The 24,714-nt window shown below is 39.3% G+C and overlaps 1 protein-coding gene across 2 annotated transcripts in view; it reads right to left on the reverse strand.

Moving 5' to 3' along the window:
- EPHA6 (EPH receptor A6) overlaps window positions 1–24,714 on the reverse strand; it is a 513,653-nt gene that overhangs the window by 119,370 nt on the left and 369,569 nt on the right. For both annotated transcript variants that reach the window (XM_037378259.1, XM_037378258.1), the window contains exons 7-9: window positions 17,072–17,234; window positions 6,584–6,692; window positions 2,302–2,372 (exon numbers count right to left, since the gene is read on the reverse strand). In XM_037378259.1, the coding sequence (XP_037234156.1) occupies window positions 2,302–2,372; window positions 6,584–6,692; window positions 17,072–17,234 (343 nt within the window). The remainder of the gene's footprint in view (window positions 1–2,301; window positions 2,373–6,583; window positions 6,693–17,071; window positions 17,235–24,714) is intronic.

Raw genomic sequence — 24,714 nt, forward strand, 5'->3', positions numbered from 1 at the left:
TGATTAGTGCCAAAACAGTTTACATTCCCCTTTGCTGCTCCTTGGGCAATTTAGGCAATCTGTCCTTTACTTTGAAAACAGTGCTTTCTAATTCACTCCTTTCATTTGTGGGCGGATGCGTGAACAATCCTTTTGCCAAAAGGGTCCAATCTTTGAGATCGTTTTCTCTCAGGATGGCTCCTGGAGGACTGTGCTGCTTTGTTCTCTTCTGATCAGCTGGAACAACCAGACAGCCAGGTGCAAGACGAGAACAAAAATATCCCAATCCATTTACAAGGCTTCGATAATTTGTGTCTGCTTCCTTGGAGATGGCCATGGCAATAGTGGGTTGGTGCCAGATTGCTTTGGCAGGCTCCAGCAAGCCATCATTTTCTGGCGTGGCTAATATCCCTTGTGTTCTTGAGTACAGCACATCCAAGAACTTACGTTGTTTCTCTTGGACTATCTGTATGGGAATTTTTTTAGGTTGCTGCCATGCAGTGATTAAGTTCTGGAAAACTTTCAATCCATTAACAGAAGCTGATGTAGATAATGCATCAACTTATGAGGATAAGAGGAGGGTACTGCAGCAGGGTCCAGAGAACCTCTTTTAAAATAATTAAGTACCTCTCAGCCTTCTTCCTCTTACCATTTTGTAGCTGAGTCTAAAGCAGCTCATTATCTGATGAACCTAAATGCATTAGGTAAAGAACACATGTTCAGGACACATGAGTGTGGCTGGGCATCATTAATTAGTATGCAACAGCCATTTGGGCCACTGCTGAGAGAGTACATGCGCCATACAGAAACAGGGAGGACACCAGACATCATGGGATGTCGTATTACTGGCAAGATCACGGGTCCCATTCTAAGTCCCTTCAAAGGGTTTATTTCCTGAAATCATCCTCCGACTCACAGCGAGCTCCTAAGGGAGAGAGGAAGGATGAACAGGAGATGGTTTTCTTCTGCACACAGCAGAAGCATAGGATGTAAAACGTGGACATGACAGATCTGGGCAGAGGTGACGCTAAGCAGTGCAGGGTTTGCAGTGAGGCTTTTTTTTTAAACAGCTTCAGCCAGTCTAGGAGAGGTTACCATTATACTGATCACAGCAGAGACCCTGCAGCCCCACATATTGTTTCAAGTTGAGATGTTGGATACCAAATCTATAGGCACTCAGCAGTCAGGTAAAGATTGCCGCTAACATGACGGAGGCACTTTTGGAGGTGCTGGGTGCTAAGCGTAAAGGAGGGAGTATTGCTGGCAATCCAGTCTTAGCTGTTAGGGCAAATCACAGAAACTCCTGTTTATCCTTAGTTCTATGGAGCACACGTGAGTACTTGCCCCCTCCAGTCTGATGCTGAGATAACTGCAAATGAATGAGAAGCCTCTGAGATGAAGCTACGTGTCAACATGAAATACAGTCATCATTCACCCTGGCCTCAAAGACACTGAGCGAGGCTTTTCTCAAATGCAGTCACGGTCTCCGAGGCGTATATCAAACTTTTCAGCAGAAAGCTTTCTGTCGTCTTTCCTTTCTGATCATATTTGAAAACAAATGACAAACAAATCTTCAAAGGGAGTATCCTTTATGGGGAACTGTGCCCTTTTCCTTGACAGAAAGAGTCACTTGGCTGGATATAGTGGTGTCACCTGAAAAATGATTTTATTTCTGGTGACTTATCTTCTGCCTTGATCATAGTATTTTGAGGGATGTTACAAGAAATGGCAAAAGAATAATAAAATTTAGTGCCCTTTTTCTAATACTCTTTGAATAAAGACTTTAAATATCTACTCTAACATAACAGTAAGGCTAACAATTTAAACTAAGTAGCTAAACCAAACTAAATAAACGAATATACTGCCTATGGGACATTGCCAGGATATTCTCTCACTGTACTGATCAGTGAGCGAGAACACGAGGGAAGACACCCCATTCCACTTTTAATTTCTTGGGTGGCTGGAAGTGAAGATCCCTAGAGCCAAAGAGAACTGGATATAAATGAGGCACATAGCAACCAAGAGAGGAATTTTGAGGCAGAAATTCAATATGGTCCAGACCAGCTGAGAATTCAAAGAAATATACCTGAAAAACTGATAAATAGTATTAATAGAATACCAAAAAACCTTATTAACTAGAGTGAATTCAGTGAAATTGTTCAAGAGAATATAGAAATAAATACCCTTGAGGGTGCAGAAAGTAAAAAACTATTCAAATAGCCAGACTAAACCATCAAGGGCAAAAGCTGTACAGAAAACAATGAACATTCTTCATTTAAAACGTGATACAGATATTCTGTAACTCAGTGCTGAACTACTTACAATGTCCGTTTTGCAAATGAGCCCTTCTTTTCTCTTCAGATTTCATTTTGGCCTTTATGTACCACTGGCATCTTTCGAGAAAAACAAGTGAGGTTTTAATTAAAACACGTGTCATACATAAACCGAAGGTAAATAAAGTTTTATCTGCACTTTTATGAAAGCCAAAATCTTTGCATTTGGAATATACATTTATTTATTAATCTAAAGAGAGAAATATGCATGAAGAACTACAAACAGATTAGATACAAATAAAGATAAATCATGGTTGAATGATAAGTATGAAAATGACTACTTAATTTCAAGGCTTGATCCAATATTTTATTTCCAAGTTCGACTCCTCCAAAGAATCCTGATATTTTAATCAATCATTTCCCTGAATTCTTATTTGCATACATTGGTTTTTACTAATGATCTTATTAATTTTCATATCCAAAGGGTCAAAAAAGCTCATATTTTCTTCATGAGGTAATAGTTTCTATGACTTCATCATGTTTCATGAAAAAAGGAAATATTTTTTCACACCAGGACTGCTTTGTTTTTCCTTTCTTTTCTGAGTAGCGCTGTTCAGTCTGAGCCAGGCACTGACTTCTTCTGAGATAGCAGCTATCCTATACGATAAACAATACGTAGCCTCCTATGTGAATATGATGATTTAAACATATGACTGTATGATTGCTATAAAATCGCAAATCCTTGGCAAACAACACAAAACTGTGGACGTTTGTGAATTGTTAGTGACCTTACCTGACAGTGCAAGGGTGTGTTGGAGAAAACTGCCAAATGGCAAGCTCTCAGGTTGCCTGTAACGAAATCCCCCAGCCTGGCTACTGCCTACGTGTGGGACTGTTAATGCTGATTTAGAGGGTCACATGATAGGAGCAACTGTTGCAATCAAGAAACCCAAAAATACTTGCTTTTGGTCTTAAAGCTCATTCTCACTCACTGAAGAGTTTAAGAAGTATGACTTAGAGGGAAATCTGGGCTAAGGGCTGGTGAGGCACTGACCCTGGTGGGGAACAGCAGTGTGTGCGGACATGTGCATCGCTGTACAGACATTCAGTTTCAAGACCAGCTTGAAAGAAACGACTGGCCTCTGTGTGTTCATTACCAGCCTTATAAAATAAACTAAACTATAATTATAGATTGTTTATCCAGTAAAATGCTAACAATGGAGACATGAGGAAAATGTGAATGTACCCACCTCATTTCAATGGTTCATATGAAATACTGAAGCAGAGTAGGAACACTCATAAATTCATTTATTGCTACAGATGTGATGATGAACACCAGAAGGCAGAAACTTCTGAAGCTCATGGTTATATACACTTATAGAGGGAAACAGCAACCGGTGGCTTCTCAGCTTTGGTTGGAACCTTTAAATTGCACATCAGCTGTTGGGACCACTAAATATGCCAGTGCCGTTTTTAGGACCTGATCTACTGCTCTGTAGCATGCCAACTGCCAACAACACTGAACTCAAGTTCTTACACAAGGGAAAGGTCAAAGAAACAAGGCTTTAACCCTGTCCAATCCTCCTAAGTATGCATGTTGCCCCAATTTGACTACAGAAGCCAGCGAGTAATCACCAGCAGAGGAGTCTTCCAGCTCCCCTTTCCCCGTTAGCGCTAGCTACAGAACAATCAGGGAGGAATGATTTCTGTAATGAGAAGAACAAATCACACTGAGCTTTAAGTTTGCGTTGCCTGGCATTTAGCCAAGACCCCCATCTTGCTGCGTATCCTGCGCCTCCAAGTCTCCGTCGCTTTCATTTTTCTGCCTGCAGTCGACAGCCACGCTCCCTCCTTGCTCTCAGTGGGTAATCGCTCAGCAAAGTGCCGAGGCAGGTGCTCACTTAACCCAGCCTCTCCACTGTCAACAGGCTCATCAGCAGCCCTGCAACTCCACAGCTCATCGAATTGATAATTCTAAACAGTGAAGCAGAGCACGTCTGTAGGGTACTGATCCCGTTTTTCCAACAGAAATTTGCCTCCAGTCCTAGAGTAAATTGAGTATTTGTTTAAAATTTTCTTGTTCTGTCTTCTGTGGAATACACTCTTACCACTGCATTTAAGCAGCACTTCAAAATGAAATCGTATCTTACATAATTGAAATGGTTCCGTTGAGTAAGATGCTAGAAAGCTAAGAGAAACTCTGATATCCTTAAAATTAGCAGACAAGAGGAATAAATGCAGAAATAAATCTATTTCCATATATTTTTTTAATTCCTGAGTTTATTGACCTTTTTCTAAAGGAAGAGTTTGAGTTATGTTCCAGGATTCCACACGATCATTTTCTTCGAAAGTTTGAGTAATTCCTCTCTCTTCTGAAAGACCCTACTGTTTGTCAGTGTTTGTAGTAATCACAGGAATATTTGCTTAGCTTCTAAGATTATCTAAGGTCACAATGTGTTCCAGTGTTAACTGCTCCCATTAACTTCAACAGAATGTTAGACTTAAGTGGTTTTATTATTTAGCAGACCGAGCATTAATTCCATAATGGCAGCTACTGTAGTGCCATATTTGGTTGCTGGGGTACTGCAAATAAAACCTCCAGCCTATACTGGTAGGACTCCACTTAATTTTCAAATTAGAGGTAATGCTACACCAACAAAACAGAAACTTCATTACAAACCTGAAACCGCAGCACCGCCTACCGATACCAGCCCTGCCCGCGGTGACTGTTACCGCGTTCAGAGGGGTCAGTGTAATGTGTTTTCCCTAAGGACAAACGCAGGCTCTGAACCAGGACAGGAACAGCGCGGCCTCCCATCCCAGCTCTGGATTTTTCCTGGCCCCAAGGTGGGCAAGAAGAAAACTCCACGGAGACCATTCCTCACACAGAGGTCATCCACCGGCTGTTTTATGGAGAAGAGTGTATAGGGGAAGAATGTAGAGAGGGGTCTGAGCCCACGTAAGCCCCTACGGAGCCTGCAGCAGGAGCTTGAGCCCAACTCCTTGGCTCGAAGGCCCACACTCTGCACATACCAGTCTGCTTTTAGCCTTTCTCGATCCATGGCAGCACCGTGGTGCCGCTGATGTCTCACAGAGGAGAAGGGGACATAATGCCTTTGTCCTCTTAAATTCTGCTTTGCTTCCGGGTGGAAGCAGGTAAAGTCCTGAAATCCCACAGGAGACACACAGAAGCTCAGTGAAAAAGGAAACAAGGCAGCATGGAAGCAGCTACACCTGTGGGAATCTGAGCTCCAGCAAGGACTGATGTTCCAACTCAATGTGCGTTTTTTAGCATGTTCGATTAGAATTTGTGAGTTCCCTAAAAACCTTCACTGTGTAATTGAACGTGGCATCTGCCCACCCAAATCAAAATGCTTTTCTGATCCAGTTTGCATAATGTCATTATTTGATCCTGATCAACACATCAATTGAAGGAAGGATGACAATCAGCACTGTAGTGAAAGAATTGTAAGTAAAGAATCAGGGTAGTTACAAAAAATAATCATTGTCCAGACTGGTGAATTCCCCTGTAGTAGTGCTGCAATGTAGATTTAATTGGCATAGCTTCAATGCAATTAAAAAAAAAAAAAAAAGAAAAGTCAAAAAGCAATAAAACAGGACCTTCAGAAAGCTATTTTCTGTTCACCAGTGGTATCACAGGCCATAGAATAATTTTGAGTATTTTTGGAGTAAAGTTTTCCTTGGGTTAATTTCATTACATAATTCCTGTATTTTATCTTAATAGATGCAGGAATGAGCATACAAAATATATACATAATTTTGGAAGTGCATATAAAATAGATACATAATTGTGTATGATTTTTCCAAACAAATTTAAGGTAGGAAAAGTATTGAAGAATTGTTCACTCAGTGCCTTTAGCAAGCTACGTTGCCAAGGCCAAGACACCAAAAATCCTAAGGTTACACCCTTCAAAGCTTTGCAATGGATAGCTGTAAGATTTTCCAAAAAATACCATAGGTTTTTTGGCTTTTGTCTTCTAATGTCAGAGCCTTGGGGATGCAGGTACATTGTATTTTTAAATTCTTGCTCTGTAGGCAAAAGGTCCAGAAACTTATTTTAAAAATAGCCAAGCTAGTTCCCAATTTCACATAATTGCTTAGCATCCCAAACTGGGTTTTTACAAAAAACCAACACTCACAATAGAACTACGAGTATAAGCAGTGTTGAACAAAGAGGATTTTCACCTCACTATGTCTAAACCTTATTTTAGCATTGTAAACATGGTTTAATGACTTAACTATTACTCTTAAATTCTTAGGCTTGTATGACTCTGACCCTGACTCAATGAGACCATTGTAGTGTTAATTACCTCCCAGTGATCAGGAAGAACAAAGTGAGGATGACCAGGAGAGTGAATCCACCAACAGCAGCAGTGGCGATTACAAGAATCTGTCCCTGCTCTGCAGCCATATCCGAAGCTGAAAGAGAAGCACAAAGAAAAGAGGTTGAAGTTCCATCACCCAGGGTTCTTGCAGAAAGGGTGATAACACTTCAGTGGTCAAATGTTGCCATTACTCTGTACGTCAGATGCGAACATACCTGTGAAGTGAAAAACGGTAATCCATATCCCAACTACAATGAAGGGGAGAAGATGTTTACAGTTTTTTAAAATGAGGAGCTGGCATTATCAGACACTTGCAAGTTACAAAAGTTTGAGTGTGACAGGATTTTGGACACAAAACTAGAACATATTTTTTCTTTAGCTTTAGATTAATCCTACATCTAATTCAGAATTTTTTTCCGTCCAGCTGTCCCAGCGAAGCCAGCAGCAGGGCTGTGTATGTAAGAGAGATGAAACTGGGTTCAGAAGACAGCAAAGCAGAAAAAACACACCTAATGTGTAGCCTCACACACCCTTTTGTATGTCAGGTGTTTAGTTTTATTGTCACAAAATGTGTATGGTTTTATCTATAACATGCTCTGGTGATTTGCAACACTATAGTTGAAAGAAAAGACTGATTTTCTTACACCTTGTGTTTTCCTCTCTGCTTTTTGTATGACATTTAGGAGTTAAAAAAGATCACCTGAAATTATCCAGTCTCTAGACACTTGCTATTTATATTAATTTATTCTGTATAATATAAAACCTTTACATTAACAAAGTACTACATCCAGTCCAGTTGGTCCTCACTTTCCAAGTATTACATAAGCAGAAAAATAATTAGGCTCAGTTTTTTCTCTATCATCTCCTGTTTTGTGACTCCAAAGTTTTATTTCTTAAACTCAGTTACACTTGAACATTTTACTATGTCATGTTTACCTAACTTTCTGTTTCCATGAGAAACACCACTTTGTTCTGAAAGAAGAATAAGTAATTCTATTCAATGACCTCTGGCAAGAGTAGTAAATGTAGGAAAGAAAAGAAATTTTAGATTTCTCAGGAAAGCAGCTTTGCGTTTTTAAACTTGCAAACGGTTCCGTGAGCAAAATCTTCAGCTTTCTTTAGGCACCAGGCGATTAAAACTTAGGGAAAGCACCTAAGCTGCTGCCTAGAAAGGTCAGCAGGCTGTATTCTCTCACTCTGCAGTTGATCAAACCCATTACAATGCACACATTGCTGCCCAAAGCCTCATAAAATGCTGTTTCCAAGAAAAACATTTAGCTTCTAAATAATATTTATGAGTGGTTTAGAAATTAGCAGTGTAAACTGGCTTTGTAAAAGTAGTAAAGCAAATAAAAACAATAGTTTATGTCAAATTTTCAGCAAAAACAACTTGTTAAATTTCAGCCATTAGGTTTCTGACCGTATAATTTAATGGAGATATGCACAGGCAGTAAATTACAAGTCATTCAGTATCTGTGGTCATAAGCTCTCCACAGACAAGTTAAATATATACATCTTCCAATAAATGATGTAGCAAATACTCACTGAATAGCTAATCTCCAAAATGGTATCTAGTGATATTATGGGAGTGGATTCTAGCACTGCATTATGTTCTGCAGAGTCAGATTTAGTTGGAGAAATACAGCAGAACAAATATCATGCCACACAAGTAACAATGCCAATAACAACAGGCTCTGCAAATGAAATGCTGAATACTGTTTTCAGACTAGCAGGGGGTTGTGCTAAATGTTGTAAAGATTGTTAGAGTCAGGCACAGTTTGAAGGTGTAAATGGAGGAGGAGGTTTTAGATAAGTCTATCTTGCCCATCCTTGCAAAAGGAAGTGAGAGGACAAGCTGCAGCCCTCAGATTGTTTTTTTTCTTTTTTTTTTTTTTCTTTCTTTTTATCTCATTTTAATACAAAAAAGGAGTGTGCAAAAATAGTGAATTCATCAGGAGAAAAGCAAACCATGAGCTCAGAGAAATTAGCTGTCTGCTTCAATAGATATTCATTGCCAAGGAGACAACCCAGGGCCTTTCTTCATGAGAATTAAAGATGCAAATGTAGGGACTGATTCCATGGTCCAAAGCAGTGCTCTGCAGCTCTCAAGATGAAGAAAGTAATGTGTCCTGGATCATTTCTGCTGAATCGAGCTGATATTTTTTGCTGGTTTAGCTAAACCAGAATGCAATCTATCAGTTTAATGGCATATATTTCCTATTAGGAACCAGGGAGAAATTCATGAAGGGGAGAAATTCCGGACTGACTTAGGTCTTTCAATCCCTAAGCAATCCGAGTTTTAGCTGAGACTGAACATACATAAAAAGTGATCATTCTGTTTCTCGTTTGTATTTTACTATGTTGGCAGAGGTGCCAGAGTCCAATACATGAGATTTTTTTTTTTTTTTCCCCAAGTAGCCAAATCACTGTAAAGGGCTTTCAGGCCTGACGCTCCCCGATGACCTTAATTTACTTGTCAGATAAAACCCGCAAATGACAGAGAAGTATAATTGGAAAATGTGGATTTGTTAAAAACTGACAGAGAGGCAGGTAAGGTAAAATGATGGAAATACTTATTTTTTCTTGAAGCGATCTTTCTAGAAATCAATAAAGGCACAGTGCAGTGAACAGCACGTATATAAGCACATGTGTATGCGCACACCCAGGCTCCTCACATGCAGGTAAGAGGTTCCATAAAACACTATCTAGGCAGCAAGAAGAGAGTAATCAGGGATACTCAATAATTACAATTTTTACAGCATTGCACCATTCTAAATTAAATTCAGCATGTCCCTCCATCTCTCTGTTCTTTTCTAATTTCTTCAACTTTCTCTTAAGTTAAAGTCCAAGTTGTAAATAAGAGCCTTTACATGTCTTGTTTCTGTTGTACATGTTCCTGAATCTTTTTTGTTTCCTGCTTTTTCTTCCTTCATTTTTCCTCTCCATCAGCTGGGCATATCGGTATATGGCCCTGTGCTTCTCCTCAGGAATATTCTTGATTATGCAAGACAGAGAAACTCAGTTTAAAAAAACAATTATGATAGGTTGCAAAACCAAACAAGCCCCTGCAACCTTAGTTCATCTCCTTGTGTGCACATATTAGAGTGCTGCATTTAATCATAGAAGTACACAGCACTTTTCCCAGAATCTCATTTGTTAGACATGCCCAGCAATCACAGAGCTAAAATCAAGATTTTGTTGTCTCTACAGTCTCCGATGCATGGTCTTGTATCTGCCAGCTGTGCACCGCGCTAATGTGTCCAGTGCAGGGGTGATCAGTGGCTCTGTGATCACAGGGATGGATGTGGCTGTACCACGAATGGGGCCACACCGCATTCCATAGTTGAGGCTGATAAGCAAGGGGGCAAGGATGTGCTGGTGCAACAGGAATATGTAAACCACCAGCAGTGCTAAGACTCTTAAGGGAGCTTAGTATCTATCTAACTGGGCTGGCTGTTTTGTCTGGTAGTATGTCTTTCTCTCTGCCTGTCTGCTCAGTAAGTTTATTTTGACAAAAAACAGGTTTTAAAAAATGAGCAGCATAAGATGAGGAAAAAGGAGGATTTATTACTTATCCCAGTAGATGATTAGATAGTATTCTATTATGTTTGGGTATCAGAACTCTTTAAACACATTGTTGCTGCAACTAATGTGATTAGTCAAAGTGGCGATTTGATTTTACAATTGCAGTGTGTATCATACATGTACCCAGAAGTGTATTACCCAGATAAACTCTTCAGTCCCATTACTCTTCATGCTTACCTGAGGTTAGATGCCCACAATGACATTTGAAGTGTCTAATTTCATCATTCCAGCTTCCTTGCTTAAACTGTGCCCAGAAATCCCTTCTGCATCCAGCTTGGAGTCGGTTCTGTCCCCACCATCTACTCCTTACATCCTTGCCCTGTCTCAGTCCCTCTCTGAGTTCTTCACCCAGGTGTGTGGAGGAGGAACTGCACTTCCCTTCCTCTCTGTGCTGAAGGGAAATACCCTGAGGCTTCTCCACTTCCTCGCTGGGTAGGCGGGAAGAGATGGTGCAGATATTTTAGTCACGATGCAAGAGGATGAAAGACAGAGAGAATCTTCCAGCTCTGTTCTCCTGTCTTTTCTTTGAGCAAATTTCTTAAAATCTTTTAAAAGGTTATGTATTTGGTATAAAAGGGCTAGAAGCCCTAATGACAGCTCACTTCTGCCTTTTAGCTACGTTCTTTAGTTATTTCAATTTGACATCTATCAGGCAGCGGACCTTCCAGCAGACTGAAAGATAAAAAAGTGACAGAAGGACAGCTAGACAGATAACTGTGAGTAGCTGTGAGGTAGATAAGTGTGGCTGGTGAGAACTGGAGCTCTAACAGACAGGAACGGGCTGTCAGATGGGTTTACAAGGTGGCGTAAACAACAGTGCTTAGGAACAGTAGGAAAGAAAAATATAAAGTCTAATTAGGGTAACATTTACATTTTCATAAGTGCTGTAGTTCCTGTGCTGTAGTGAGCTGATGGGCTCCAATCTAAGGGGGAATGCAGGAAAGGAAGGAAGCAGTGGAAAGGCAATCTTAAAAAGGAATTTTAAAAGGGAAAAACAATGCCATCACTAGCATAAGAATCTAAAAGTTTTTGGCATGTATCTGCTTGAAAAGCTTTCAACATGTTGCCCCTAACATTAGCTTCCTGACTGGTGGGCGAATGGAAAGCCTGTGCAAGCAATTTGAGATCTGAGCAAGGATGTTGCTCTTGGTTAGGAAATGCAGAGGACAAGTAAAGTCTCTGGGCCTTCTGGACATACACAGTAGAGAAATGAGATAGGCCAAAGTCAAATGTGAAGAACAACTGCCTGAAAGTATAAACCACAGCAAGCAAATACTTCAAGATCAAAATGAGACATTCTGAGGCATCCAGTGGTGGCTACTACTGAATGAACAGTAGGACTAGGCAGCCATGGGCAGAGACCCAGAAAAACAGTTTCTACACATGAGATATGTGCCATCTCATTTGTTTGTTTCAGCCAGAAACTGAATTTACTATTGTCAAAACCTCAAACATTCTAACAACCCCCCCCTCCATTTTGCATTGGTAATTCAATACATTTCTTCTCTGTTGTGGCATGAATCAGAGCATGTGCTTGAAAAAATATTAGAGCTCTATTGGATTCAACGATTCGGGACCCTTCTCTTGAGTTTTGGAGTTCTTCAGAAAACGGAGTTCAGGGTGTAAATCACATCTGGTGGCAAATCCAAAATAGCATGATTTGAGGCTGAAAAGTTAAAGATAGATTTTGTGGATGTGGGAAGAGGAAGAAGAATGTGAGAATTCAGCAGATCTGACAATACAAGAAAGTCACCATCTGTGCCTACAGTAAACAAATTAAAATTATTGTTTCATCATGATAAAGGTTCCAGGCCAATTAGTTTTCACAGTCCTCAAATTTATAAATTATCTAATCAGCTATTCTAGCAGCATTTCTGATTTTTTTTTTTTTTTTTAATTCTTAATATGATTTATTTGAAGCATACAAATGTCTATGTTACTTTTGGATTAAAAGTTGTCATGTGCTTACATTTATCACTCTGTTCAGCCCAGGCACTAGCCCACACTGCACACATGCTAGCTTGCCCCTTAAGTCCCTTTTGGAACAAGCCAGCTAGTTCCCTTTCAGATTTTTTTTTTCTTCCTAATGACGTGAAGGTTGACCTGGAAGATACCCTCGGTTTTAGAACAAGCCCTGCGCAAAAGCTACAGCATGAAAACATGGCACTGCCTAACAGCCGTAAATTGTTCCATATTTTACAAGTTACTGGAGGCACAAGGGCCTCTGAGGTGATATAGTAAAAAGACATTTCTCCAGAAAAAAAGAATACTTTGAATCAGTAATTTAAAAAAAACAAAACAAAAACCAGCAAACAACAACACAACCCAACCAAACAAAAAAAGTCTTCCGTAAACAGCTAGTTAGAAGAGCGAGCGAGAGAGAAAAATAGGGAGAGGGAAAACAGCTAAAGACTAAAGCATGTTTGCCCTGGGACAAACGATCTTTTATTCTCAGAATATATTTTATTCTACCCTAGGAAGGACCAGAGCTGTTTGTAGTGATTCAGTTGGTACTCCTGATACATAAAAGCAGGAACTGTGAGTGAGGTTATGCTTCAGTTTATAGCCACAGCAGTGGCACAGGTCGGGGTGAAACCCTGTCAGCTTTGCTAGAAGTGTTTTGCCTGTAAGGTAGCAAAACAGGGAGATGGAATAAAATGTCAATTAGGAACATGGTCAAAAGCAGTAGTTACTATGCTCTGTAAAGTTATTACAGCAGCAGCCTCTTGGCTTTAATAGTGGAAGAAACGCTTGACGACATCCATTCATCGATCTCTGCTTCCTTGAAGAGAAGTTTTCTGACTTCTCCAGGTAACTCCATTTCCTTTCACAAGGAAAGTACAATTTTTACTCTATTAGCTGTTCCATTTATTGGTCTCTGCAGCAGGGATAAGAGTTCAAGAACAACACGCTCCCCAAGCAATGGCTGCCTCAGTCTGCTGGTAGGTGTAGGGGGCTTCCCAAAAGCCAGACCAGCACTGCAAGATTAATCAACTGTCCTCATTATTGCTACAGACTTGGCCTTTCTGCCTTGTGCACCACCGTTAATAATTATACCAAAATGTCTTAGTGTTCCTAGTAATGATGTATCTAGCTTTATTCTGTAAAAGTGAAGTGGCACAGAGAGTGTTTCAACCAGTAAACTGGAGCAGACACGCCAGCGCTGTCCTGCCAAGGGCAGTATGTTTTAGGACACTGGTATACCCATCCCACAGTTCATGAACCATTACTTTTCCACAACTTCTCTATCACTTTAAAGAAAAATCTTAATTAATTTTGGCTTGCTCACTTTACCACTATTTATTAACAAATTATGTCAATGTTCAAATGGAACAACCTCAGGTGTTCATCTGCAACTGGTCCTGGAATTCTTCTCTAGATGCTAAGACTGTAACATGTACAGTTTGTAGAGAGCTGAAGGATGTTTAAAGCTGGTGCCAGTTGAGAAGGATTTTTATGAAACACATGACTTGAAATATTTTTGGCCAATTTTATGAGATTTTCAGTTGATTAATTTTCTGTTGGCAACACAGAATTTCTTCCCAGCCTTCTCATGAAAATGTTAACTTTATATAAAATCAGTATAGCCCACATTAATTAAATCTGGCTATGTGAAAGACCACAGAAAGCAATTGCAAACCTGGAATTTTCACCAAGTAACTTGTTTCTGATGGGTAGGAATGGAGGGAGCTGCAATAGTCTGCTTTGGCCTAGCACTACTTGGTATCTTTCAGAATAATAGAGAAGAATATATATGTAAAAAATCAGAACATCTTCAGCTGAGCTGCATACTGCGAGAGTAATAAATGAGTCCAGAGGAGGGACACAAGTATGATCTCAGGGCTGGAGCCCCTCTCCCGTGCAGACAGGCTGGGAGAGCTGGGGTGGCTCAGCCTGGAGAGGAGAAGGCTGCGGGGAGACCTGAGAGCCCCTGCCAGTGCCTGACGGGGCCCTGCAGGAACGCGGGAGAGGGGCTCGTTACAAGGGCGAGGAGTGTAGGACGGGGTGTGTGTGGCTTTAAACTGAAAGAGGGTAGAGTTAGGTCAGAAATTCTTCCCTGAGGGTGGTGAGGCACTGGCACAGTTTCCCATAGAGATTGTGGCTGCCCCATCCCTGGCAGTGCTCAGGGGCAGGTTGGACGGGGCTTGGAGCAGCCTGGTCTAGTGGAAGGTGTCCCTGTCCCTGGCAGGGGATTGGAACGAGATGATCTTTAAGGTCCCTTCCAACCCAAGCCATTCTGTGATTTTGTGATTCTATGACTCTTTACACAGTTTGACTTGGACCACTTTGTAAGAGAGATGCATGCCAGCAAGGGTGAATTAGCATTTATGTGTACTGATACAACTGTGCAGCATAACCCTCCCTAATCCCTCCACCTAGATGTAGATCAGTATCTTGGAACACAACGGTACTGACAAAAATGTTGGTCTGTTCTAGTTATTCAGCTGTGTGAGACAATGCTCTAGTTCAGGCTACAAGTGCTTAGACCTATAGGTAAAAAAAAACCAAAACAAACCTAAAGAATAAAAAGAAAAAAAAAAAAAAGGAGGTGAGCAGTGTTAGATCTGTCCACGGCATCATAAAAAGATTTAGTTTTCCTATTTAATTCAGCATCAGATTCAGCTCTGAAGTTATACTTCAAAAAGGATGGTAAAAATCTAGAGAGCTACAGAATTATTCAACGTTTGGAAAATCTGGATTTTTTTAGAGTGAGAGAGGTCATTTATATAATTTATGAGAAAGATGAGAAGTTTTAAAACGAGCATGCACACATTTAGATGAGGAAGAGATTTCTGATACTATTTTGCTTTTTTAATTTGGCAGAAAAGGGTGACAAGGTACAAATTAAATTAAAAACAAATTTAAAAAAAAGGGTAGAAATAAGGTGCTGATTTTTAGTTATGAGGCTTAAGCACTGACACTACCTATAAATATGGTAAGCTCCCCATTACTGGAAGATTTTAAATCAAGACTATTGGTATATGGTAGATGTTACATTTCAATCTATGGTCATTAGCTGTCTGGAAAAGTTACAGAATTACAGACATTTGGTCTGTGTTGTGAAAGGGGTACAAATGAATGATCATAATCATATGGATTGCCCTACAGTTTAGAATAGGCCGATTTTCAAAATACTGCTGTGAGGAAGTAAGATAACTGTAGAGAAACAAGGCATCACTTGAATGGTCAGAGTACTGCTTCAATTTGAAATAAGTAATATTTACCAGCAGGCACTTACTTTGCTTCCCCCCCCCCCCCCCCATCCCCCCCTCCCTTGAAATCTAAAGCAGTGCTGTATAAATATTTGAATAAGACACGGTCCTTTGAACTACCCTTCTAATTAAACTGAAGTCTTTATTTAGCTCCAGGTAGCATTTCAAACAGCAACAGAATTTCTCTCCACCTCCATCTCGATTGATCATAAAGAACAATTCTATCTACATTTCCTTTCAATCACACAATTTACATTTAGAACAAATCAAATACTTTTAGTCAGGAACAGGCTTAAGCAACAGATGTTGGTAAACAGCAAATAAATAATGTGTATTCATGTTTCGCTATCAAGATTCACACTGAGTGCCTGGAAGTAATAGAAGGTAATAAATGTTTAAGAGTGTTGTGAGCTCTAGCTCACCACGCAGCCCAAGAGCCAGTTGCATTAATGCAACTGAGATGGAGATGTGGGGCTGGGAAGGAGTGGGTGGAATCTCACTCCCAGGAGATGTTTCTATCAGCAGTGCCAATGACAGAAATGTCACTGGAACCACAGTCTTTCTGATTTAGATGGGTAAGTCACATTTTTACAAACATGACATAGGCTCATAGAGATTTAAATACCATTTACTTTTGATAAGTTATGTCTCTGGGTGCCTAAAGCCTAATATTTATTGCATCAGAAGATGCAGAAAGGATCTACTGGAATTCTTGAAAGCACCCAGGTGCTCAGCTCCTATTCAAATCAATTGGCTTAAGTACCTAGCAAACTTCAAAAAGTCCATTTAGGCATTAAGCAATTGGAAATCTACTCCTAAAACATTTTTGAAATAGAAGTTAAGAAGCAATGAAAATGGAACACAAACCCATGGGTACTCTTGAAAACACTTATATAGTTTTGAGTCTGTATTTTAGCTTAAATAACTTGAATTCTAAAACACTAATGAAAAACATGGTATACATAATTGGTTAATTAAAGTAATTTCATTAATGAGTGTTTTAGTGTTGTATCTACTACACTAATTATATCTTAAATGCTAGTAAATACCTTGTGTGCAGTTTCTTTGAACAGGGAGGGCAGTACATGACTGAAATGTAAAATTGTTCAGAGCACGGACATCATATGTAGCATCAAGCCTTTTGTATATACTGTAGGAACATGTAGGCTTTTTGCTTCTTACTGGAAAATGTGGTAGGCTTATTGGTTGATGTAAATGCATATAAAAGTTTTCAATTTTTTTATTTGTAGAGTCTGGGATCACTAACAACTACAGAGAAAAGACCCCGTCGCTGTGTTCTGGGAGCTTGCCTGAGGCTGCTAGACTTATGTAGAGCCTGACTAAGGGTATTTATATTGACAGATGTCAAAAGCAAGGCCTTCGTTAAACAAATACAGGATCACAGAACATCGCAAGTTGGAAGGGGAGCTGTATGGAAATTTTGCAGATGAAAACATTCTTCAGCTGCAGCACTGGGCTAAAACTTTCATTTGTGGTTATAAATCCAGAAGTGTGAGGCTGAGGCTTACTTGTTTTTTATCATAGAGCAGTGGTCATTTTGTGATAAGCAAATGGTATGGATTCAGCCATTCAAACTCCCAGGGTCTCACTGTTTTAGAATTAGATGCTACTTCTATTGCATATGATTATTTTTTTTCCCTTCAGTGAAACTTACTTTCATCTCCAGTTTCAAATTCAAACTTCTGGCTATAGCCGCTGTATCCTGCTGCCGTCCTGACTCTGATATGAAATATATACTTGGTGGCTGGCTTGAGACCTGTGATGATAACACTTGGAGCCTTGGACCTTGTGGAGGAATAGCTGAGCTGCTCATGCTCCTGGGGGACAAAAGAGGGGAGAAATGATATCAAGTTGAGTTGTACAAACTTTGCAAAAATGATATAACAGAACTGAAACTCTATATTCTTCTCATGAATGTAAAATGTGTTTGTAAGAGGTGCAGGTATGGATTTCTGTATTTTGATTTTGTGCTACAGTCATAATGTATGATATGGCCTTGTCTTAGATTTCATCTTTTTGTCTTTAATCTCGCATATAAACACATCATATCTTTGTGACTTGGGTTAGTAATTACACTGTAGTCAAAACTATATGGAATTAGTACAAGACTACATTCACAGAAATGGCAGCTAGAATGGTAGCTCAGTATTTTTGCACAATGGACAAACTAGGAGGTCGGTAAATACTGGTAAGCTGTAAAGTAAAGATGTGGGAGTATTCAAATACCCGCTACTCACTTCTACCCGCAGGTAGTGCCAAAATGCCGGCGCTATCCGTGGGTAGACCTGTGGGTAAAAGAAAATAAAAATTAACTTTTTCTTTAAAGTCTGTAAACTTCTAGCATGGTTCAACTGCTTCACTGCTGCTGAACTTCATTTTTCTTTCCAGGTAGCTGTAATGTAGTTGTAGATGAAATTCTCCTTAACATGCTACGAGGTGAAACAGTCTCTGCAGAACTCCCCTGCTAATCTCCTAGCAGTTGATCCTGGGCATCTACTCCAAATTCCTGACTCTTGCAGAGATGGCTGAGAATTACGGTGTGCAGGGAAAACTGGGAATTACCGCTGCAGACCAGCTGCTGTACTAGGGTGACCAGCCACATCGACTGCTGTGCAAAAACTAAGTGCTGCTTTGCTAGACGGGTCGTTGACGATACTTTTATGTGAGGGCATGACTTAGAAGAAGAGGGAGTTTATTCCCTGTCATTAGTTACTGTCACTTGATAGATCAGTAATCTGTAATATTTTATATGGTGCCTTAAGGCTAGCTTTGCTTTGTTGCAGCAGGATTTGTCTCCAAAATGACAAATGAGCAGAAATGTCCTTGGCATATGCCTAACAATCCAACTGTGATACCCATAGGGCACCATATACATTTATTACACTACGCAGTAATACTAGAGTAGGTATAAGTTACTCGAAGGGTGCTTCCAGCCTGTTAAGAAGGAAATCATCTGGTTCACAGAAAAGATATAACCAGGAGAAGAACAGGTTTCAGTTAGATTCTGTGGGATTCTTAACCTCTTCTGTGTAAAATACATATTTTTTTATATAAAGCAAACAGTTTTATATAAAACATGCCGAGTCAGCTTCACTCATGGTGTAACAAAGTCATATTGGCATAGAGCAGCAGGTATGTCAGTATTCCCCCAGTAGGCGTACAAGATTGTTACGAGAACCAAATTAAAAACCAGACACAAAAATAAACTAATATTTCTGCTAAGTGGAGGAGGAGAAGGAAGGCACCAATGACCAATATCTAAAATAACTGCATTTATTGCTCACTTCAAACCGTGGAAATAGCTTCAGAAACTATAGTAAGAGGAAGTGTGGATTTTTCTACAGTATATAACCAAATTTTAAAACAGCAAGAAGCATATATTTAAATTGAAATAGTATGACACAGTGTACATGTAATCTTATGGATGGAGACTATGATTAATATACCATCTAACAAATTCTATAACTATCAGTTTTCTCCCAATTACTTGAAATGTTATAACTTCACTTTGAACAGTTTAGTGAATTTTGACAAACTTTTTTTTTTGACATTTCAGAAAATATCTATTTTCTTTTGACAGAAGGCCAACTTGTTAAAGTGATGGATTTATTTATTTATTTATTGTGATTAAGCTTGCTTCAACTTGAAAAGCAGCTTGTATGTGAGCAGAAGAGGTATAATAGGTTAATACTCAGATTGGAAAGGCAATAGAGAACTCCTACACACACAGAGGAGTTTTCATACTGCTTTGTGGACATTTCACAGACATTCAGTGTCATGAAGCTAATTTCTATCCTGTAACCTTGTTAGATGTGCAGCATCCAGGGGTTTCGATGTGTAGAGGAGTCATATAACATAATGTGTAACTTGGCCAGGGTATGCAGACTTGGAGAACAAATGACTTGAATTTGTTTAGAAATGAAGCTGCTGGCTAAAGTGTGTGCATTTCTGCCCAAAGGGACCAAGTCTTTAAACACAAGTTTGCTACCAGCTCAAAATCAACCTAAGAATTAAGAGAAAAAAAGAAAAAAAGAAAAAAAGAAAATAAAAAAAGAAACCACCTGAGATTGCACTGTCCTAAGACCACACCGAATCACAGTGTGGCACAATGTTTGCGATCATATCTGTTAAATACAATATCAATACAAGACTCTGTTTCTGCACTTCAGTCCAGGTAAAGACACGGCATCCAGTGAAGGAAAGATTCTGGATATGTTCCTTACAGGTTATGTAAACAGCAAATGCTTGTTTTATACAGGCGTTAGTATGGTTTATTTCAAAGTTTTAGCAAGTACCACATGCTCCATCTGTCATGGCCCAGGTAGGCAGACAGAGACTTTATACTCTGGAATGCTCTGGAAATTTTTACTTAGGCTCCACAAACCATAAGATAAGGAGGAGACCACTACCTAAGGGGTTTCACCGCACGACCTAATAGTTGCAAGTCATTTCTTTTCTCCAGACTACTTTGCTGCTTGAAATCAAGTTCTAAGCATTTAACAATTTACTTTTTTTTTTTTTTTCTGACCTGCTGAAGAGATCAGAGAAATAATTCAATGGAATTGTAGAAAGAAATACATTCCTTCAGAGGAGGATGGAAATGGAACTTTTGTCAAAAATTGGTGTAGACTCCCTGGGATCCACTGGTGTGATTTACTCCCTGAAGCCTGCAGAACAAGGCCAGTGACAGCAAAGAACTGGGAATGACTTCCGAAAAAACCCAGTCTGAGCTATATCTGTTATTACAGGCTAATTACTGCTTGTGTAACACAGCATTTGGGATACAGCAGCTCCCTAACCAGGGATGTGGACAGACAGTCAAGTATAATTTACTATTTGTAGTTGGTCAAAGATGATGAGTGTGACAAGGACTATGATGGTAATATTTAATCAACAAAATGGTCCCTCCATCTGCGTGGGCAGGCTGTGGATAACGGCAAGTTCCTGAAGAACAGCCACCTCTGTCCCTTCTGGGTGGTGGAAGGCATTTTGGCCACCTCTAATGGTTGTCTGGCTTTCTGCCCCTCACCACCTGCCTGGGGTCCCATCTCTGTGCCCCCCCATCCCCCATCTTCTTTCCTTTCTGCAGCCTCTTACGCCGTCCATCCCATGGTCTGAAAAATGCTGTCTGGGAGTAGGCAGCCACAAAAGTAATACTGTTGTCATATGAGAGAAGGGGGAGTATTTGTTATTGCAAGTGGAACAGGGGAAAGGTAACCTGTCCCCTTGGTGTGTCTGAGAAGAAAAAGCTTCAGTACCTGGTACTTGAGGAGAAAGCTACTCACACTCGAGACAAAGTGATTAATAGCTAGAAGCTTCACATTGTTTTATGTGAATGCTTCACACAAAGAAATCAGCCTTTTTGGACTGGATTCATACGTAAGACAGTTTTCCAAAGAGTGGGTGCTTTGTCATTACTCCCTCCTCATGACAGTGACAAGATGTGTAGCCTTCCTGGAAAGCCAGAGCTTTCCACAGAGGTTGCTGGGGGTGGCTTTCAAGGTTGGCCGCTCCTTCTGCCGTGGCCTTTCCCAGGAAGGCTAAAGATGATCGCAGAATAAAGCCATAGAATTCTAGTCTGCAGAAGTATGGGATACTTTGTCTTATTCTTGCCACAGACAATATGCACTCACTTTTGCATGGATTCTGGGTTCAAAAAGTGAATTTTAAACTGCAGGACTTAGATGTACTTCCTGTATGTTAGTGCACGCTTTTACCAGACCCTGATTTTATGTTGTGACAAAATTTAGACATATATCAGCCCTCCTGACATGCACCCTATTTTCCCTCAAAAAGAAGCATGGTTTTGTGGGCTAGAAGGCTCTGTGATAGATCTCTGACCTGAACAGTGATGGGATCAGGATCAATGGGAAATGGCAAGGACTATATCTGTTCTCTATTTCTTGATAACTATAAAGGATTACTAGAAAATCTGCAAAATAAAATAAATTTTTCACTGATGTGGCTGTATTTCCCATTGCAATTAAGCAGTAGGTGAACCGCTGGCCATTATGTATGCCTCAGATTTCATATAGGAGTACAAGAAATACTCTGATCCTTCACACTAGTATCAGAGCAGCATTTGTGGTCTTAAGATGGCATAGGACTCACAAGAAGCAGTTCTAAGCACAGGGGCTAAGGGTTTAAACATAAGTTAAATGAGTCTGTCTAATATAATATGTAATTGCTAGTCAGACTCTGGTACAAGGAAATTCATAAGACCTCTTCCACAGCCTTCTGCAAATTTATCTTGGTAAAAATCTGTAATTAAACATAAATATAATCCAAATGAGAAGTGATGGCAATGTTATTACACAATGTAATACAGATCCTATGACCACCCATCCAAGCTAAACAGAATTTTATTATGAACTTTGAAAATTCTATCTCTATTTCTAAGGAAATTGAATTTTTCTTGTTTGTGTGATGCTTCTTGTCAGTGGATTCAGTTCTGATTATGACAGACCGCTCAGGAATCCACGACAGTTTGGTCTCTGCATGAACATGAACACCTTTCAGAATCAAACTCTTTCCTGCAGCCACCTGTGCATGAGAGTCCGAGTCTGTATCTATCCTAATTTTATACTTGGCTTTATATTCAAGACATTTTTTCATATCTAAAGAAACAGACTGACTGACTGGAAGTTACAATGGTGCTAATGGTCTAAGACTAGACAAACTCATTTAATGGAGTAGCAGAATCAAGAGTATAAAAAAATCCTGAAAAGCCTTCTGCTTTTCCAATGTACCAGAATCCCTGGGTCTGTCCCATCAACCATGCTGTAATGAAACACTTCCACTGTATGACATTGTCAGATTAAATGACAGCTCTTTACTCACTGGACGTAGCTGCTTTATGAATAAATGTTATATTCATTCAATATCCAAATGTTCTATTATTGTGATGAGTATCACTATTTTTCTCATATGCTAAAAAGAAAGGGGACTCCCTCCGATGACATTAACACTTGCAAAGAAATAGATAAACCTCCCCACGCCACACCTATGTGAACATGCTGCTCTGCTTTTATCCCTCCCTTACTTCAGAAGGAAGCAGCACAGAAATGAAGACTTTGTGCACATATATGAAAAAACCCAAGAAACGGATAAAGAGTAACCAAAATGTGACGAATTTTTATCAGTTTAGACTCATACTTCAAACCAAGTGTTTACATTCTGATGCTATGGTTGAGAAAATGTATGTATAACTAAAAACTTATTGACAAAAAATATTAATGTAAATAAAAGCTGAAATGCAGAATTTCACTCATAGTACTCAAATAACCTTTAAAAGACAGTAAAGTCTTTAAAGTAAAAGTGCCAGTAAAGCACTGATAAAAATCCAGGCACTTTCAGGCATACAGGATTTGTCACCATTTCTATTCGACTGGAAAAGAGAAATATAGCTCTCATCAAAATAATATCAGCCCCTACTTTAGCGATTGAAAAAGTTAACCAAATATAACTTTCTGTCATTTAGAATACATAATGGGAGCTCCTGGCATTACCACTCTCTTGCAATTTACTGTGTCTAGCTTATTTTACAAATGACAATCAAGGTATTTGGTTTGTTGAGTCCCATGAGTAGCTGAAAAGCCTTCTTAAAGTGACACTGGGGAAAGGGTTTTCAAAGGTTTCTGCCAGCAGAAAACATACTTATTGCGTACCTACAACTTCCAAATGTATGTGTGTGGAAAGAATCCATGGAGAGAGTAACTGCATTAACTATCAACTGCTTGCAGATGCATGTTCTAGTTTATATCCATTGTCCTCCAACATGAAAATTCTGTACTTAAGCCATATAATCCTGCTCAGCCTTTTCAGAGCACTATCACTTAACAAAAAGAAATACTAACAGAGATTCAATCTATATACTACAGGGACCAGGTCTTTCTCCTGTGCACTAAAGCACAATGTCAAAGCTGAATAAGTACCACATTAAAGTAAAGAAGATTTGGAGTTCCATGATTCAGACGTTATCAATGTTTAAATAAAAGCACCAATAATAAAAAAGATTCTTTTATGAGACCATTTGGTCACATTTTTCCTCTTTCCTAGATACATCTATCTGAAGGATATACACAATGCGACCTACAGAGGAAGCATCATTATTTTAAAGGAATAACCACAATTCTGGCAGATCAGAATTTTTACTAATCATAGCTCTGGTCCATTGTGAAATGAAATCTCCAGTCTCTTCCTTACTGTGCTCATGGAATCAGCTATGATAGCACTTATTTAACTTCAGGGTCACCTGAACTTGAATGATGTGATACACATGAGAATAAAACAGTAGGTAATTACTAGGTACAGTCAATAGGTGATTAATCAGTTCAAATAGAATCTATTGAAGACAAGTATCAGCTAACTGTGGAGTTTGTACCTACTGTCTGTGTTTTCCATGAAAAACATAGCCCCCACAGCTCTAATTTATGGAAATTGCCTCTGATTTATATTGCCTATATTCCTGTCACCAATAACTTGTCCCCAGTCATTCTCAAAAATTATTTTCTTTCTTTGCAATAAAATATTTCCATAATACCATTTCTGGATGCCTATTGCCCTTACTCATATCTCACCTCTCATCTTACATAGGTTGTTTTAGATGAGGAGTAATTATACTGAAATCAGTTAAAGTAACTACACCTAGGAAACTCAAAGTCTGTTTTTGAAAGCTTCTTTGTATTTACTAATTTTGTGTGTGATTTTCTCTTAGACTATTTTGACATACAGTATATCTATTAAAATCAATGCCAACAGTAATATTTGGAAGATATTAGCGAAAAGACTCAGGTTCAAAAATGTGCTTCTAATATTACTTACTTTCTGATTACAATATAATCAACAGGATTAGGTAAATTCTCATTGCAATACAAAGCAACAAGAAAATTACAATAATAGAAATAATAGTAAAAGACATCATTCATAGCCTTAAAAACCCACTTCCTAAAAATCTTGTACCTTTGGTTTCCAGCTGACCAACAAACTTAAATTTAGCAAAGTGATTACAAAGATCTGACGACCAATCCAAACTAAAATGAAAACTCTGACAGGAAAAAGTAGGGCCATAGAGACAATCACCGATGGCTCTAGTACGGGCTTCAGAGAAGAAACCTACAGCATTTTAAGGCATCAGCCACTTCAGGTTGTAATCTTCTCCCTTCCCTTCTCGACCTCCCTTGTGATTAATCTCAGATGTAACAGTTTGGGGAGCTGAAATACTAAAGTGTGCTTTCCCTCTTTGGCCTTTCAATATTGTATATTTTGATTGCCTGTCAGTCAGCTCATCACTTTCTC

Source organism: Falco rusticolus, chromosome 2 (genome assembly GCF_015220075.1).
Source record: "Falco rusticolus isolate bFalRus1 chromosome 2, bFalRus1.pri, whole genome shotgun sequence".
Lineage (NCBI taxonomy): Eukaryota > Metazoa > Chordata > Aves > Falconiformes > Falconidae > Falco > Falco rusticolus.